Source organism: Tachyglossus aculeatus, chromosome 22 (genome assembly GCF_015852505.1).
Source record: "Tachyglossus aculeatus isolate mTacAcu1 chromosome 22, mTacAcu1.pri, whole genome shotgun sequence".
In the NCBI taxonomy this organism is placed as follows: domain Eukaryota; kingdom Metazoa; phylum Chordata; class Mammalia; order Monotremata; family Tachyglossidae; genus Tachyglossus; species Tachyglossus aculeatus.
In genome coordinates, this window is record NC_052087.1 from 19,460,736 (window position 1) to 19,479,084 (window position 18,349).

The 18,349-nt window shown below is 41.0% G+C and overlaps 1 protein-coding gene across 3 annotated transcripts in view; it reads right to left on the reverse strand.

Moving 5' to 3' along the window:
• Nucleotides 1-2,450: 2,450 nt before the first annotated feature.
• FBXO3 (F-box protein 3) overlaps nucleotides 2,451-18,349 on the reverse strand; it is a 34,991-nt gene continuing 19,092 nt past the window's right edge. Inside the window, exons 6-12 of one of the 3 annotated variants that reach the window (XM_038764039.1) lie at nucleotides 17,623-17,668; nucleotides 16,185-16,269; nucleotides 14,372-14,494; nucleotides 13,609-13,724; nucleotides 11,517-11,707; nucleotides 10,317-10,372; nucleotides 3,217-3,464 (exon numbers count right to left, since the gene is read on the reverse strand). In XM_038764039.1, coding sequence (XP_038619967.1) covers nucleotides 3,437-3,464; nucleotides 10,317-10,372; nucleotides 11,517-11,707; nucleotides 13,609-13,724; nucleotides 14,372-14,494; nucleotides 16,185-16,269; nucleotides 17,623-17,668 — 645 coding nt within the window. In that variant the 3' untranslated portion in view covers nucleotides 3,217-3,436. Of the gene's footprint in view, nucleotides 3,465-10,316; nucleotides 10,379-11,516; nucleotides 11,708-13,608; nucleotides 13,725-14,371; nucleotides 14,495-16,184; nucleotides 16,270-17,622; nucleotides 17,669-18,349 lie in introns of all 3 variants that reach the window. The other 2 variants (XR_005455656.1, XM_038764038.1) reach the window with 2 other exon arrangements.

An 18,349-nucleotide genomic window follows, 5' to 3' on the forward strand; every position in this document is an offset into this window, starting at 1 on the left:
AGCTACCGTTAGGGAGCCTGATCACGACACCGTCCCCGCCCCCTTGCTTCCATCTTCGGCTTTTATTGGCCGACAGAGGCCCGCTTTTGCAGGCCCACCGGCTCGCCCAGCGCCAGGCTCTCCGTGGGCGGAGAGGGAAAGCGATCAAATAATCTCCCAAAAACGCCTTAAGGACATATACGGAGAAAGGAGCGAGCACCACTGTTGGTTCCCGTGGAGCATGAGCAAGGCGGGCTCGCCCCACGCCCAGGCCGTTAGTAAAGGGAAGCTGCCCCTGCTATTTAAAAAAAAAAAATCCCACCTTCCACCTCCCCCTCCGTGGGCTTACAGGACGTGAAACTAAATTGGGAGTTGGAAAAGTGGCTCTGGATCTAAATACGACCAGAGCTACTGTTGAGAACTCAAAGAGTAGGTAGCTTCGTGTGCTCGATGCATAATGAAAGACTCGGAGACGCAGTCAGTTTACGCTGTGGCGGGTACGAGTGATTGCCGAGCCCCGCGGTTTTATTGATTAGCTCGGGGATGACACGAGAGCAATCCGCTCGCTGAACTGATCGTGTCTTGGACCTCCGGGGGTTCCGGATTTGCCAGGGCCAATCAAAGCTGGTTACCCCGCGTTTTTCTTTTATGGCAATCCCGAGACACTCGTCCGGCCCCCTTAATGTTCCCGTGCGAGCGCAGCCCTCCTAAAGGGATGTGAAGCAAGCCGTTGGGGTGTCTGACACAACACTACAAAGTGGGATTGGGTGGCTGTATCCCAAAGGATCCTCGTTTGGCCTGAAAAAGGGCCAACTAAATTCAGTAGAGGGGGCAGGGAGGCTTTATTTGGCAATTCCATGTTATGATTTGCCAAGGCTCAAATAACCACCTCTGCTGATTCAGATGTTCCTCTTGCCGTGCCGCACCCTTAGTCTGGCTCTTCTGTAACTGCCTTCCCCTAACTGGCTGTAATTCGTAGGCTTTCGACTGTTCCCTTCCAACAGTGGAAAAACAGTGTTCTCAGTCTGCCCCTCGGGCTGGTAGGAAAATAGCCCTAATTTTTGTAGAAACCAGGTTTGTTACTTCTTTAGTATTTATGATGTAGCATAGCTGCTAGAGCAGAATTTGCTTCAAAATTTAGTACAAGAGGGTGGTGGGGTCAGAACACAAATGGGTGTCTGAAGTTCTGTACAAGCTTCCCTGAACATTTGTATGCTCCCTCAGCCTCACACGGGGACTTTCCTGAAAACAGTTTAAGTTTGGACAAAACAAGTGATCAAGGCAGCTCTCCTAGGGGGCAACCTACATATGTTCCCCCGCACCCCCCCGAAGTAAAAATCACCAAAGACTGTACACCCTACCCTGAAGTACAGAAGCAATACTGTCTGATACTCTAACAATCTCGGGGGGGTAACAGGAGTAAGGTGGGACTTCTCATCTGTTGGTGGTCAAGCTGATAGGCTGCCTTCAGAGTGCACCTGAAGGGCAGCAATAAAGCCTAAGCCTGCTTGCATAGTGTGGCCCTGGTTCTTGGCCTGGCCTGGGGAGGTTGCCTACGGGACCTTATGGGAATGGAGTCCCTAGTGTTTCTAACAACACTGCCCTGCGGTTCCTGCTCCAGTCAGTCTAGTTGTGTGGATGACAACTGTGTACTTTTTTTATTGTTGAGGTGATTACTTTGTTTTCCCTTTTTAATTTTGCTTTCCTCCTGGTTTTCACAAGTAGAAAAGAGCCTTCCCACTCCTTTCTAAGCACACCTAAATACCATTCTCAGTAGTGAAGGTATATTGGTGTCTGCTGATCTTAGGTCCCAGAGATGTTCCATTGTGTGACTACCAGTCAACTTAACCATGCCTGCTGCTTAGAATAGGGAGACTGGGTGGAAGCGTGTGGATGACTTCCACACGCCATCACCACTACCGCAAAAACAACTCAAGTGCTTGTTGGTGTCTGAGCAAGTCTCATGTGACTGAACTTTTCATGAACAAAAGTATGCAAGTGATTCCCAGAAACACAGTTTCACCGTTGGCAGCATCATATTCAAACTTGGACTACTCTACTATACATGGTCTATAATACATTTTAAGCTGCTAACAAATATCTTTTCTCCCTCTAGATTTTAAATCCCTCATGTTCAAGGTTCATTATTTTCTGCAGCATTTGCTGCCTTATGAATTCCTGGTACAGTGTTATGCACACAGTGGCCACTCAAGTTTCTATAGATTATGATCTTTTTAATACATTCAGTTAGATCAATTTGGATGCTATGTCAGTATTATAGATAAATATTTAAGGTGTATGGCTCACAGCTAGGCTGAAGTAAACCAGTGAGTTTCAAGTGTGACATGGATGTTTTGTTTTGCTCTAGAATCATAAGTTCAGCAGTGTCAATTTATGAAAAAACATATGAAAGTTTGGGGTTGGTCTGTGGCCTTTCAAAATAATGGAAAAATACAAATACAGAGTCAAAAAATTTTTAAAAATATGTATTATAGTCATGTGGTTAATTTCACCCTGAAATTGTGAATTAGATAGAATTACAAAAAAACCCAAACAGGTCAGTATTGGGAAAACAGACAATCTTAACATAAGGTTTCTGTCACTTCTCACAAAGTTAAACAATAAACAGTGCATATAGGATAAAATATCTGAAATATTATTTACAAATTTATATTTTCATTGTGAAGACTGCTTTTGCTAGTACTCAACTCTTTAACACTACATTCCACTATTCTTTATCTGTGATGACGATGTTAAAAGGTACAGCAATTTCAAGGGCAGATTGTCTCTGTGAACCAGTCACAAGGCTCTGCCTGTTTTATTTTATTTTTGTTTTTATTTTAATAAAACAAAATATTGAGGAATCCCTAAATGGCTCTAAGTACAATGTTCAGGCATTTACAAATGATTCACAACTGAAATAAAATATTCCACAATTAGAGAATGATTGTTATTATTTTTCCCTTGTCTCTTTTTATAGCTATTGCTAGTACATTTTAAATGCTTGGCTAAAATCAATCCCCACACCATTCTGTGATATTAAAAAAACAAGAAATTCTTCTAAATGTAAGGTAACAGTATCAGCAGCTCCTTAAAGAGCCATTTCCCACTTAAGTTGGAGGAGAAAGGAAGACTGAAAAAGAAAACAAAAGCTTTCTTCCTCTGTCCTGCAAAAAATAAGATCAGCCAACTAAAAGCAATCTTTAAAAATTACAGTCTTAAAGAAATGAGAACTGCAGCCTGTTTGGGGCTAGTTGTTTTGCTTTGTAACCCATAGTTCATGTCTGCAAATTATTCTGTAATCTAGTTAATAAGTCAGCTCTTTCCCATGCTTCACAAACAGCTGTAAAGTTTGCTCAGGTATGTCGTGGGCAGCGGCCAGTCGGGGCAGGGATATCTAAGACTCTCCGCCTATCTTCATACTCATCGTTATCTGTGAAATCTTCATCCTCTTCCATCACTGCATATTCATTGTGATTTGTTTCCTTGAAACAAAATATAATCACTTTAAAAAAATGATTTTATTTCATAGCATTTTCCACTTGGTCATTTCCATAACGAGGTGGCTCAAACACTTGTAAAATGCCTCACTACTGCCTTAGTTTGAGAATCTCTACTCCAGGGATAGTCAAGGATCTTGGGACCAGCAATTTTTCAAACCCAGAAGAGTATCTCATGGAGAGTAATTTTTACTGAAATAATGAAAAATGGCTGGTGGGGAAAATGTTGACTTAAGAACTTAGATGTAGAGGGCCTGTTTTAATAACAACAACATTTTAGGTTGTCAGAACTATACAGCCACAGCCAGGCAAAATTAGGCAATATTTTTTTTTAAGAGAAATGAGCCTTTCTGTCTTCACATGGAAAAGCTCAAGTTTTGTTGTGGTTTTTTTAAAGCTGGAAACCACATTTGAAACAACCAGTTTGTTTTTAAATTGTAATTGCAATGTATGCCACAAATCTCTTATTGATTTGTGACCTTAAAATACTTTGGCCCCACAAACCTGATAAACCCAATCACTTTTAGAGTTGCTTACAGACACATACACACAAAATGCAATTATATCTTTATTGCCTTTCATCAACCACCTCATCACTCCTATCCAATGACCTGTTTACTTGTTACTTATTATTGATGTATCTTTTGGTGCTTATTTACATCTGTTCTTATGCTTTTTTAAACTATTGTAGTCATATCAATTTAACAAGGTCTCCATGTCTCCCTATTAAATTGTAAATTTCTCAAGGGCATCTTAAACTTTTCCTTTACATCCCCTAAACAATTAGCCCAGTGCTCTTCACACAGGAAGCACTCAATTCATACTGTGTGATGTTTCCAACTCTCTGACCATAGATACATGAAAATTTGAGGTGTATTGCATTCTGAAAGTTAGGAGTTTCAGAGGGCAAAGAATCTGTCTCCTCTATATTAAGTTCAAGGGTGAGGAAAACTTTAACCAGGGAACTTTTGGAGAGGGAATAATTTATAGAGCACTTGGAGGTGGGTGGATAAGTCAAAAAGTGAATAAATGTAAAGGTCCAAGAGAACAGAGACCAAAATTCAAACTGCACCACCAAGTCTAAACTCAGATTTTGGGAAGCAAACATAAAACAAAGAGAACTCAATCAGCTCGCCTCCTCCTACCTTACCTCACTAATTTCCTACTACAGCCCAGTCTGCATACTTCATGCCTCTAACACCAACTTTCTCACTGTACTTCAGTCTCATTTATCTCACCACCAACCCCTAGCCCACATATTTCCTCTAACCTGGAACTCCCTCCCGCTCCATATGTGACAAATCACCACTCTACCTTCAAAACCTTTAAAAATCATATCTCCTTCAAGAGGTTTTTCCAGATTAAGCCCCCTTGTTCCCTATTCTCTCTCATTTCTGTGTTACCTGTGCACATGGATCTGTACCCTGAAGCCTTTGATAAATCACTGCTCCCTCAGCCCTACATCCCGTATGTTACCATCTGTAATTTATTTATATTAATGTCTGTCTCCTCCCCAACCCCACCAGACTATAAACTCCTTGTCGGCAGGAACCATGTTCATTAACTCTGTCATATTGTACTCTCCCAAGCGCTTAGTACAGTGCTCTGCACACAGTAAGTACTCAATAAATACCATTGATTGATGGGGCTCACCATCTATGGGGGAAGGAAAATAGGTACTTAATCCCTATTTTATAGGTGAGGTAACTGTGGCACAGTGGTCAGGCAGCAGGCAAGTGGTGGAACCAGTATCAAAACCCATGTCCCCTGTTCCCAGGTATGTGCTTCTTTCCATTAGGCTGAATTTTGTCTATTTAAAAGTACATAAGAGGCATCCAATTACTGCCTCATAAAGAGACTGTTTAATGTCTGAAAAGGATGAAAGAGAACATCCTAAACAACCAAGGGGGAGATTTTTTTTGAAGTCTGCCTCCAGGCAAAATAGCAGGCTGTACATTTCAGATAGGTCAGAGCGAGCACTTGCTGTCAGAGCTCTGACTTGCTGTCAGAGAAGTCGAGATGAATATGCTGAAGACAGCCTGGGTAGGGGACAGAAGAAAGCAGAAATGGGGATACACAGAGGTAAAGAGATCACCAGAAGGTAACCCAGGGAAAGGAGGAACACAGGAGTCAAATGCCTGGCTCCTCCATCCCTAATGGCTCATATGTCAAGCTGGGCAGTTGGGGGAGGGCAGAGGCAGTAGAGTGACTTGAGTCATCAGTTCTCCCACTCCTCCCCTGGCTGTCCCAAAGGATGGCAGCACTTGCTCTCCAGGAGAGGTGGGTGAGGGCAGGGGAACTGGGAGAGCCCCTTTAGTGTAGAGGGCCTATGGCTGCCCAGAATCCCATTGGTAGGTAATACCTACCTATGTTCAATGCAGGGAGGCAGGAAGGAGTTGAGGGGAAAAAAGAGAGAGAAGGATTAAGGCACAATTGCTTTTTCAACTCCCCTTTGACTCCCACACCAGGTGGGCTGCTTTGAGTCCTTTCCTGCCTATGGATGCTCCTGGCAAAGGAAGCACCAGAAGCAGAAGACAGTTAAAGGACAAGAGGCACAGGAACCAGAGATAGCATACAGCCCAGATAGGAAAGAATTTAGAACAAGAACTGAGGAAGGGGAACCAGGGAGCATGGAGGTAAGTAGTGCCAAGAGCATGGGCTTGGGAGCCAGAGATCATGGGTTCTAATCCCAGCTCTGTCACTTGTCTGCTGTGTGACCTTGGGCAAGTCACTTCACTTCTCTGTGCTTCAGTTACCTCATCTGTAAAATGGGAACTGAGTTTGTGAGCCCCACGTGGGACAACCTGATCACCTTGTATCTACCCCAGCGCTTAGAACAGTGCTTGGCATATAGTAAGCGCTTAAGTTCCATAATTAGAGAAGCAGCATGGCTCAGTGGAAAGAGCACGGGCTTGGGAGTCAGAGGACATGGGCTCTAATCCCAGCCCCACCACTTGTCTGTTGTGTGACTTTGGGAAAGCCACTTAACTTCTCCGTGCCTCAGTTACCTCATCTTTAAAATGGGGATTAAGACTGTGAGCCCCACATGGGACAACTTGATTACCTTGTATCCACTCCAGGGTTTAGAACAGTGCTTGGCACATAGCAAGCGCTTAACAAATACCATAATTATTATTATTATTATACAGAAGGGACAGTCAGTTGTTCCCCATTCTGAAAGAAACTAAGCACAGTCATGCAGTTTGACCCTTAAGAAGCAGCTTGGCTTAGTGGGAAGAGCATGTGCCTGGGAGACAGAGGATCTGAGCTCTAATCCCGGCTCCACAACTTGTCTGTGCCTCAGAGCCCTCATCCGCAGAACGGGGATTCAAAACCTGGTGTCCCTCCTATCAATCAATCGTATTTATGGAGTGCTGTTTCCAGAACACTGTACTAAGCACTTAGAAAAGTATGATATAACAAAGTTGGTAAACATGTTATTAAGACTGTGAGCCCTATATGGGACAGGGACTGTGTCGAACCTGATTATCTTGTATCTACCCCAGCACTTAGAACAGTGTGTGGCACACAGCAAGCACTTAACAAATACCATTACTGTTATTATTTTTATGTTCCCTGCCTATAGCGAGCTTTCAGACATTAATATCATCATCATCAATCGTATTTATTGAGCGCTTACTATGTGCAGAGCACTGTACTAAGCGCTTGGGAAGTACAAATTGGCAACATATAGAGACAGTCCCTACCCAACAGTGGGCTCACAGTCTAAAAGGGGGAGACAGAGAACAAAACCATACTAACAAAATAAAATAGAATAGATATGTAGAAATAAATTAAATAAATAGAGTAAAAAAATATGTACAAACATATATACCTTCTGAGAGGTATATATATACATATACATATATACAGGTGCTGGGTTGTAGTAGGAAATCAAGGAGGAAAGGTAGCAGGGGGAAAGGAGATTGAGTGCTTAAAGAGAAACAACATGGCCTACTAGATAGAGCACGGGCCTGGGAGTCAGAAAGTCATGGGTTCTAAACCCGGCTCTGCCACTTGTCTGCTATGTGACCTTGGGCAAGTCACTTCACTTCTCTGGGCCTCAGCTGCCTCATCTGCAAAATGGAGATTGAGACTATGAGCCCCACATGGGACAGGGACTGTGTCCAACCCAATTTGCTTGCATCCATCCCAGTGCTTAGTACAGTGCCTGGCACATAATTAAGTGCTTAGCAAATACTGTTATTACTATTGATAAATGCTACAATAGGGAGTTTCTGATTAATGTGCAGGTAAATGGGCAATCCCCGGAGGTTCATGAGAAGTGGGGAAAATATGGACTGCATGGTTTTGTATAAAAATGATCTGGGCAGCAGACTGACGTATGGACTGGAGTGGGGAAAGACAGGAGGCAGAAAGGTCAATATGGAGACTGATGCAGTAATCAAGGTGGGTTGGATAATTCATTCATTCATTCATTCATTCAATCAATCGTATTTACTGAGTGCTTACTGTGTGCAGAGCACTGTACTAAGCACTTGGGAAGTACAAGTTGGCAACATATAGAGACGGTCCCTACCCAACAACGGGCTCACAGTCTAGAAGGGGTAAGTGTTTGGTTTAACATGGCAGCAGTTTGGATGGAAACGAAAGGATAGACTTTAGTACTGTTGTGACAGTTGAACCGATAGGATTTGGTGACAGACTGAATATGTGGGTTGAAAGAGAGATGTGTTGAAGATAATTCTATGGTTACAGGCTTGTGAGACAGGGAGATGGAGGTGCTGTCTACAGTGATGGGAAAGTCTGAGTCTGTTTTGGATGTTAGTTTTCAGGTGTTGGAGGGACATCCAAGTTGAAATGACCTGAAAGCAAGAGGAAATGCAAGAAAGCAGAGAAGCAGAGTGATCACGACTGGAGATGTAGATTTGGGTATCATCTGCATAAAGGTGGTAGTTGAAGCCATGGAGAGAATGAGTACTTCAAGCGAGTGGGTGCAGATGAAAAATAGAAAGGGATCCAGTACTGAGCCTTGAGGGACCCCCACTGTTAGGGGTTGGAAGGTAGAGGAGGAGCCTGCAAAAGAGAGTGAGAATGAGCAGCCAGAGAGGTAGGAAAAGAACCAGTAGAGGATAGCATCAGTGAAGGTTGATAAATGTTTCCAGGAGAAAGTGGTGGTTGACTATTAAAGGCAACTGAGAGGTCAAGGAGGGTTAGGATGAAGTAGAAGCTGTTGGATTTGACAAGAAGGAGATACTTGGTGACCTTTGAGAAGTCAGTTTTTGGGAAGTGAAGGGGGTGGAAACCAGACTGGAAGGGTTCAAGGAGAGAAAGTGGAGATTTGGGGTTCAGACAACTCACTCAAGGAGTTTGGAGAGGAATAGCAGGAGAAAGATGGGGCAAGGGAGGGGTTTTTTTTTAGGATAGGGGAGATTAAGAATGTTTGAAAGCAGTGGGGAAAAAAACCATTAGAGAGTAAACAGTTGAAAATGGTGGTCAGGGAAGGAAGAAGTGAAGCACTTTGATAAGGTGTGAAGGGATGGGGTCAGAGGTGCAGGTGGAGGGCGTGGATTTTGAGATGATACAGAAGATCTCCTCTTGAGACACTTCTGGGAAAGATGGGAGAGTTGGGAGAAAGAAGGGGCAGGAGGAGGGAAGACCTAGAAAGGAGCAGGGGAGATTTTAGGGAGATCATAGCTGGTGGTGTCACTTTTCTCAATACATTATGTAACCAGGTCATTAGGGGAAAGAGATGGGGAAGCTGCAGAGTAGGGAGTTTGAGGAGCGAGTTAAAATATCTAAAACAACCGGCAAAGACACTGGGCACGGGAGTCAATAAGGATGGAGAAATAATGGTATTGGGCTGAGGAGATGGCAGAGTTAAAGGAAGTAAAGATGAACTTGAGGCAGATGAGTTCACCCTGATATCTGGATTTCCGCCGGAAGTGCTCTGCAGCTCATGTTCCCCAACAAAGGAAGCAGCCTGTGGAGGTGGTCCAGAGTTGTGGGCTAGTGGTAAAAGATCAGCAAAGGGATAGGGAAATGAGTGGGTTGAGTTTAGTAGAGACGGTGGTATTGAAGGTATCAATTTGGTCATCAAGAAAGGTACTTTGCATAGGGAGACTAAATGCGGTATGATGACTTGAGAAAATTGGACGGGGTTAAAAGACTGGCGGTCTCTGTAGGGAACAGGACAGATTTGCAGGGAGGGGATTTGTAGGAGAGAAGGCAGGTGAGGACATTTGTAGTCAGAGTTGGTGAGTGAACAGTGACTAGAGATAGTGAGATTGAGTATGTGTCCAAGTTAGTGAGTGAGTAAGGTGGGGTGGAGCAGGAGGTCAGTGGATATGAGAAATGACAGAAAGCATGTGGGGGAAGGGTTGTCAGCAACGTCCACATGGATATGGAAATCCCCAAGGATCAATATAGAGATGGAGAGAGAAGGAATGTGAGAAAGGGATCAAAATGGTTTAAAAAGTTGAAGGTTGGGCCTGGGGGCCAGTAGGTGACTGTAACTAGTTAGACTGTGAGCTCCATGTAGACCCCGATCATCTTGTTTATACTCCAGCAATTTAGTACAGCGCTCAGCACATAATAAGTGCTTAACAAATACCACAAATATAATATTATTACATGCCAGAAGCCACATGACAGTGGGAAGATTAACATTAGTTTAACCAGGAAAGCAAACATTTACAAAACAAATGTTACCTGGGGTTTTACTAGGTCCTCGAAAAGACCATTGGGAGGTAAAGGTCTGACCCTGTAAATGTGCACTGGTAGAAACATAGGAGGAAAGAAGCTATTGGGAAGACATCGGTCTTGCACAAGCCTCTTTTAGGTGATACTGAAATATGGGACAGGAAGCTCACTTACCTCTTGCTATTCCAGCTAATGACGCCTTCTGAGATTGTCCCAACAAACTTCCTTTCCTAATGCTCCAAGATCACCCCAGAGAGTAAACGAAAAATTCTTCATTTCATAGCATTTCTTTCCCATTTCTCCTCAAAGAATCAGATTTTCTAACAGTCTACCTTTGGAAAACTGTTCTCTTTGATCCTAGGCTTTCCATTGGCCTCTTGGCTGGATTTTTCTGGTGAAAATTTACACTTACTGGCTGAACCATATCACTATTCTTGCCCCTCAATTTCAAATTTAATACCTAGTCGCTTGACTTCCCAACTCTCATTTTGTGACTCCAAATATTCAAGACTCGACTTGCCTTGGAATCCTACTCCCACTTCCAAACATTTAAGGGACTAGGGTTCCCTTAATTGAAACCTCTTATAAGAAAATATTCTGCAATTCTGATAAATGGACTAATCCCTATTAATACAAATTCCTTTAGATAATTGTCTTCAACTATGAAAGTTGGTATTTTTTTTTAAACACTGTTGTTGTGAAAAGCATTTAGCTTTAAGCATGCCTGACATCTACTGGTAGCTTTTAGTCACTGTTATTAAGAAATACAGCTCTACGCACTGGGCCAATCTCACATTAAAGGACCTTCCACAGGCACCACCTTTTTTTTTTCTTACTGGTATTTGTTAAGCACTTAGAACAGTGCTTGACACATAGTAAGTGCTGGAGTAGATATAAAATTATCAGGTGGGACACTGTTCCTGTCCCACCTGGGGCTCACAGTCTGTTTAAAAATAAATGTTTTAATGAACAATTGTCAAATGTAGTTAGTCATGATGAAGAACTGTCCCTGAAGCAGAAATACACTGCAGATCTATCTTGTATAGTTGTACAGATTTATTACTCTATTTTATTTGTACATATTTACTTTTCTATGTATTTTGTTAATGATGTGCATATAGCTATAATTCTATTTCTTCTGACCATTTTGACACCTGTCTACGTTTTGTTTTGTTGTCTGTCTCCCCCTTCTAGACTGTGAGCCCGTTGTTGGGTAGGGACCGTCTCTATATGTTGCCGACTTGTACTTCCCAAGCGCTTAGTACAGTGCTCTGCACATGGTAAGAGCTCAATAAATACGATTGAATGAATGAATCTATCTATGGAAACTCATTGCCCAAAGATTTTCTAAAAACAACCAGAGATAAAACTTACCATGCGGGTTGTAGACACTTTGAATGTTGGACATACCATATGGAATCTGGGAATGGTGACATTAAAGATCTTGTCCTTGTAGTAGAGAAAATGGAAAGTATAATGTCCTTCCATATACCCTGAAGTAGTGGAAAAGGTGGTACAGCTGGTATATTCATACACTCTACCTGGGCTGATTATCGGAAACTCTCCTGCGATCACAAAAGCAACACATAAGGGTTTAACTCCAGGTTTGATGCAAATAAAAACTAAAATAAAGAACACTCTTTCAATCGCTTTGGGAATGAAGCCTCCAATGTCATGGAAGAAGGGGAGTATGTTTAAAATCACTAGTCAAAATAGAAAAAGGAGTGATTTAAACTAACATTACCAAAATATGTTGGTACGTTCTTAAGTGACTTAATTGTGATTCATGCCATGGTGTAAAAGGCATTAAAAGAAGTTTTTTTTAGCAACTGGGGCATGTGGGGAAGGGAAGAGTGGGTGTGATCCCTGAGGGCAGCAGCCGTTTGTAAATTCAGCACAGGATGAAGAAATTCCAGTTTGTTCAAAATCCTAGTCCCAAAATCTATCAACAGATAAGAACAAGATAAATGTAAAATCCACAGAGTGTGAATCTGATTACAGCAATAATTCAAGAGACTTTTCATTTCACATTTTTTATTTTTGTATGTTCATGAGATGAAAAGTTCACTCGGCCCTCCCAACATGTATGTTTTTATCATGCATTTTGGCTAGAACGCTGTTATGGAACTAGGGGACATTTGTCCAAAATGGTCTTAACTGGGTAAAATGCAATGTGATGTTGGAAAAAATGCTTGCACACATTTGTGGTGCCAAGTACAATATAGCATGAATTTTCAGCAGGAACATAACCCCAGAATCAGAGGAGATACACAAACTTAGTTCAGGGCTCCAGCTTCAGCATTATTAAATGGGTCTTCATGAACTGGGAGATCTTCAAATACAACTAGTTTTTGGATAAGTCCCCAAATAAGAGTCACTTCTGACCACAGAGTGAGATTTGGCTTTTGATTATCCAGGACAATGACCAATTGATATCCACAATCGAATCCATCCACACTGGCTTTTCCCTAATCACACCCTCTCACCAGAATTGCTAGTATCACTAACTTTGGTTAGTGTTTGGTACGCCCTTTCCCCACACTCTGGTGAGCAGTGAAATGCCCTTGGAGGAAAAAAGAAGTGACAGAGGTCAGGATAACCTTGACTAATTAGGAGTTAGTTATACTTCTAAGAAGAAAGTACTATAACAATGAATTTCCCCTATTCACCCTCCCTTCTGCTTCAGCTATGCACTTGAATTTGCACTTTGATTTTCACAGGCTCCCCACCACCCTCCCCAGGGCAGGGGAGGCAGAGCATTTATGTACATATCAATTTGTAACTTCTTTTAATGTCTGTCTCCCCAGCTAGTCTTTAAGTTCATAGTGGGTAGGGATTGGGTCTTCCTACTCTATTGTATTGTACTCCCTCAAGCATTTAGTGCAATGTTCTGCACACTAAATGAAGTTCAATCAATCATTCAATCAGTGGCATTTATTGAGTTCTGCACACAGTATAAGAGCTCAATAAATGCCACATTGAATTAACTTCACCTAGTTCAACTATAAAACATTTTAGATGAGGGAGTCAACAACAACAACAACAAAAAAAAATTGGTAGGGCTCCAAATACCTGGAAACATCCTATTTCAGGGCCTATCTACATTATTGTCTGTCTGTCTTCACCCCTTATGGTCAAATCATAGCCAAAAAGTATCCTTCCATTATACATTATACAGAGGGAGCGGGGTTCTAATCCTGGCTCTGTCACTTGTCTGCTGTGTGACCTTGGGCAAGTGACTTCACTTCTCTGGGCCTCAGTTAACTCATCTGTGAAATGGAGATTAAAAGTGTAAGTCCTATGTGGGACAGAGACTGTGTCCAAACTGATTAACTCCTATCTACCCCAGTGCTTAGAAGAGTGCATGGCACATACTAAGTGCTTAATAAGTACCATAATTATTATCATTTGCCAGAAAGTTAAAAAAAAACTGCTGATGAAGAATTCCAAATTTTTGGTTACATACCAACCACTCCAGGCCCTTGAACTTCTTCTACATCACCTTTAGCATTTGTTATTCTCCAATATCGACTGTCTAACTGGCAAGCCTTCTCAGGAAGTGCATCCTTTGACATTTCAATTCTAGTGAAAGTGGGAGGGGAAAAAAGTAAAATTTTATGTTATTTTTACCTTAAGAAATTGCTGCCACACTTGGAACATGCAAAAGATTTTTGAGCAAATTTAAAATTAAATCCAGAACCTCTATGTGTATCCGGATTGTACCTCTAATATGGGTAGTCATGACTTCTAATGAAGTCATTTGAATGGAAGTCTTGATACTAGACTACTGCAAAGGACAACAAATCCCAAATCCCATAATCCTCCTGTGCTTCAATACACTAGCAAGATATGAAACGTCTGATTCCAGCAATTACCTGACTCTGAAAGTTCCACACCAGCAGCTACTGGGCCTAACAAGTATTCACTTACACTGATCTGAATGATCAATTGCGTCCTCAATTTAACGGCTAGTAAAATGTACAACATTACCATTTTACAGAGTATATTAAGGTATCTTTAATTTTAATGAACATCTTAAAAGCCAGGTGAAAGTAAACAAAGAGTGCTTTGGCTAAAATCATAAGTACCTGATCCCGAATTGCAGCAAGGTGTTATTTCTTAAATTGTATTGGATTTTCATATGGCTCACGGGACAAATGAAAATTAAGTAAAGCCACATGACTCCAACCTGTATGTTTGGAACAGTTAATGCCACTTGTCGTTCTCACCTGATTCTATAAGTGAAGAAATAGTGAGGTGGGTGTACTGAACTAAGCTCTGGTAGAAATGACGTAGAAACAGAAACAGTAATATCTCCAGTGGTTGATACACATTCTTTATCATGAACATACCTGTGCAACAGGAAAAGAAAGAGTTTTTTCTCTGAAACAATTAATCCAAGTTTTACAGATTTAAGGGCAAAGAAATGCGAATTACTCTGATTTAAATATTATTTCAAGCTCACAGGAAAAAAAGGGCCAGATTTAAGATTAAAGAAATGCCAATCGCTCTGACTTAAATATTATTTTAAGCTCACAGTAAAAGAAGGCTAATAAATGGAAGTCATAGGATGGCTTTCATCTCTAATCCTTTACGAAGGTTTTTTTTATATATTATCCTGGGAAATATATAATGAATATTAGTGATTCAAATCAAAGGATAAACTATGAAGTTGCACTGGACACATACCTTTGAGAACCTATTTCAGAACCCTGAATCCCTACATCTCACCTCCAGATCTATACAGAATAAGTTCCCAAGATCTGAATCTAAAATAGTTGGCTTCTTTATTTGGGATCAGGGCATACCCATCAATTGAAGGGCACTTCTTAGGGGAAGCAGCATGGCTCAGTGGAAAGAGCCCGGGCTTTGGAGTCAGAGTTTATGGGTTCAAATCCCGGCTCCACGAATTGTCAGCTGTGTGACTTTGGGCAAGTCACTTAACTTCTCTGTGCCTCAGTTACCTCATCTGTAAAATGGAGATGAAGACTGTGAGCCCCCTGTGGGACAATCTGATCACCTTGTAACCTCCCCAGCACTTAGAACAGTGCTTTGCACATAGTAAGCACTTAATAAATGCCATTATTATTATTATTACTATTATTATTTTTAGACTGAGCCCCAGGAACACTGGAGGGAAGTAAACCCTTTCTTTCCTACTTTCCCCTTCACTCCTTTTCATGGAGCTACTAAAGAGGCTGGATTCAAGGGTGGAGTTTTGCCTCAGGTCCTACAACTATTCATAGATTCTTGTATTCAAAGATTTGGGTAATGTGAGGTCTAGGAATACTCTGGGTTGCATGTTTTTCAGAAAAATGGGAAATATCCAGTGATTTTTTTTGTAACTGGAGAGGGCTTGCCAGCTTCCACAGTTCAGCATATGCTTGCTTTCAGGAGTGCAGCATTTATTGCTATAATTCTGAAATCAGACCACCTGAACCTATCTGGAGGCTGGGCACAAACAAATTTAAAAAAGGGAAAAAAAGAACATATCAAACTCAACCGACACTGGCTGTAAAAACAGTTTGTTGCTAAATGGAATAGATTATTGATTGGGTCAGAACATAATACAAAGCCTAACATTTTATTTTCCCACCCTACTGGGAAGTAATGTCAATAATACTTATATTTTCAGAACAGGATTGTGAAATTAGTAGCAAGTAGTATCATGTTTTGAGACACAAAAAAATAACACTGCTTTCCCTTTGTTCCACATCGAACTATTGGCTTGCTACTCATGAGACTGTGAGCCCCACGTGGGTCAGGGACTGTATCCAACCCGATGTGCTTGAATCCACCCCAGCGCTTAGTAGAGTACCTGGCAGAATAACATATTTACTATTTATGCCGTGAGTATTCTCACTCAGACCACATTGGTATCCTATGGTAACTATAACTTGAATATTAAAAGTACTAGTTTCTTAGGTGGGTGTATATTTTTCTATGCAGAGCAGAAAGAAGTGATTCTAGCAGCAGCTATAATTAATATTTGAATTAGAAGTTTTTTGATAATTTCATCCTTTTGGTTAAAAGTCTTGATACCTGAAAATCTGGTCTCTTATGATAGGATAACCACCTGTTACAACATTGTGGACATAAGAGGTAAACCATTCAGAATAGGAAGCACCTGTAGTCCAAAAGAAAAAGGAACAAAGAAGGGTTTTTCAAAAGCAGATAAGGCTACACACATATCATTTTATTTTTAACTACTTTAAACATGCACCATCAAACCTGAAAGAAGTTTTTATGAAGCCATTCCCAGCACTCCCTTTCTGAGTTAATTTTCACTCCCAATGCCAGCCTTCTTTTTCCTTGGAAGAGATTTTCACTGAAACATTTAGGTTGGAAACTTCTGGGTGGTTCTAATAATCAAAATAAGGATATCCTCCTTACCACCGACACATTTATTTAGTATCTACTGGGTGCCCAAAAGGATACTAATTACTTGGGAGCAATCAATGGAAATAAGAGATATGATCCCTGTCCTTGAAGAGCTCCTGTATCTGTTCATATTGATGGGCAGAATTAAATACACCCCATGAGAGGGGTAGCTATTATTCCACATATTTCTAGGATCTCTAAAAGTCTAGCACCTGAACACTACGGTCTCTCTTTTCCAAGAGGTCGTTAAGCAGGACAACCCTGACTATTGGCCCTAGAAGAGCTTTCTTTCTCCACAAAAATGCTTACACATCTACATACTTAGGAGAAAATTCAAATCCATTTAATTACAAAGCCATTGAAAGGGGTCAAAAGGGAAGAGTCTGAGATGTACCGCTTTCTTAAGAGTTTATGTCAAATCAGGAGAGCGACATAGGCACGAAATTAGAACTTTTCGCTTATTTCTCTTTCTGTTTTGTGAAAATGGTAACATGCTAACAATGCATTTAAAAAGCAGCCTGGAGAGGCAGAAAGCTTTTATGAGCACTTGCTGAATGGGAGGAATAATGGACCAACAGTACAACAATACTACCATAGGAGTTGAAGAGGTTCAAGAGCTACTCACTAGAAATTCCTCTTTCAAGGCCAAGAAAAACTGGGTGTGTCAATGGTGTTTATGAACTACCCAGTTTGGGGTTGATATTGCCAGGTGAATGTCCTACACTTCTTGCCAGAGCAGTATTAACCCCAAAACAGATAATCTGTGATATAACAATGACTTGAATACAGCGGGTGGAAAACATAGGGAAATGGACTGGCATCAATATATAACAATTACCCCCATGTTCCATTTCTTGTCTTTCCATATAAGATTGTATAAATTCATGAACAATAGAGCAATTTACAGAACATGCTCACTTTCCAAACAAACAAAAATCAAACCAAACAAACGAGATTTCCCACAGAGAGTCTGAATGCAGACCTCTGTACCTTGACTGGATTGAAAAACACTTGGGTCAAAAATAAAATCACAGCCCATGTTGGTTAATAGGTAACATTTTTTTTAACCCAGGGGAGAAAATAAATGAGTCTCTCCTACCTGTAATAAACATGTCAATAGCAGATGGATTTCGAGCCATCTGGTCCTAGATAAGAAAAAAGTGCATTAATGTGGTGGGGTGGGGGGGGGAACATTTGAGTATTCAACTGAAAACAAAGTACCTGTAAAGAGGTAAGATTATAGGGACAGTGCTTTATATTTTCATATTTCAGTCTATCTAGAAACCAATTTCACCTCATTTCTAAAGATCTGTCTTGCTAACTCTCCATGGAACCACAATTAAGCATATTCAGAATGGCCAAAATTAAGTAACCTTATGTGTTAAAACAAAGGAACAGCACACATGAAAATGAAACCTTGCTCAAATTCAGCCTTTGCTCTAGAGCTCTTATTACTTCTGCTTCAAATTTTAATAAATATTTATTCTTCACAAAAGCAATTAGGAAGTTTCAATATGCTAGATCTTGTTTTGGGTCCAGGCTGATGACAGTGTTTTTAATCTTTTCAAGAGTAATCAACATTTTCACTCTGTTCTCTTGTTTTCAAGGTGAGGCTCACAGGCTCCTTTCCAGTAAAAAAAAAATAAATAAAACTAGAATTCTATAAATAGAGAATTCTAGTTACCTCCTGACAGTTAACTCCGGAAAAATTTATGAACTCACGGACCATGAGCCCTGTAATTATTAAGAATGGAGTCCATTATGAGAAGAATAAAAGTTGTGGGAATGTTCATGTTTTGGGGCATTTCAGTTATCTTCTTCAGGAA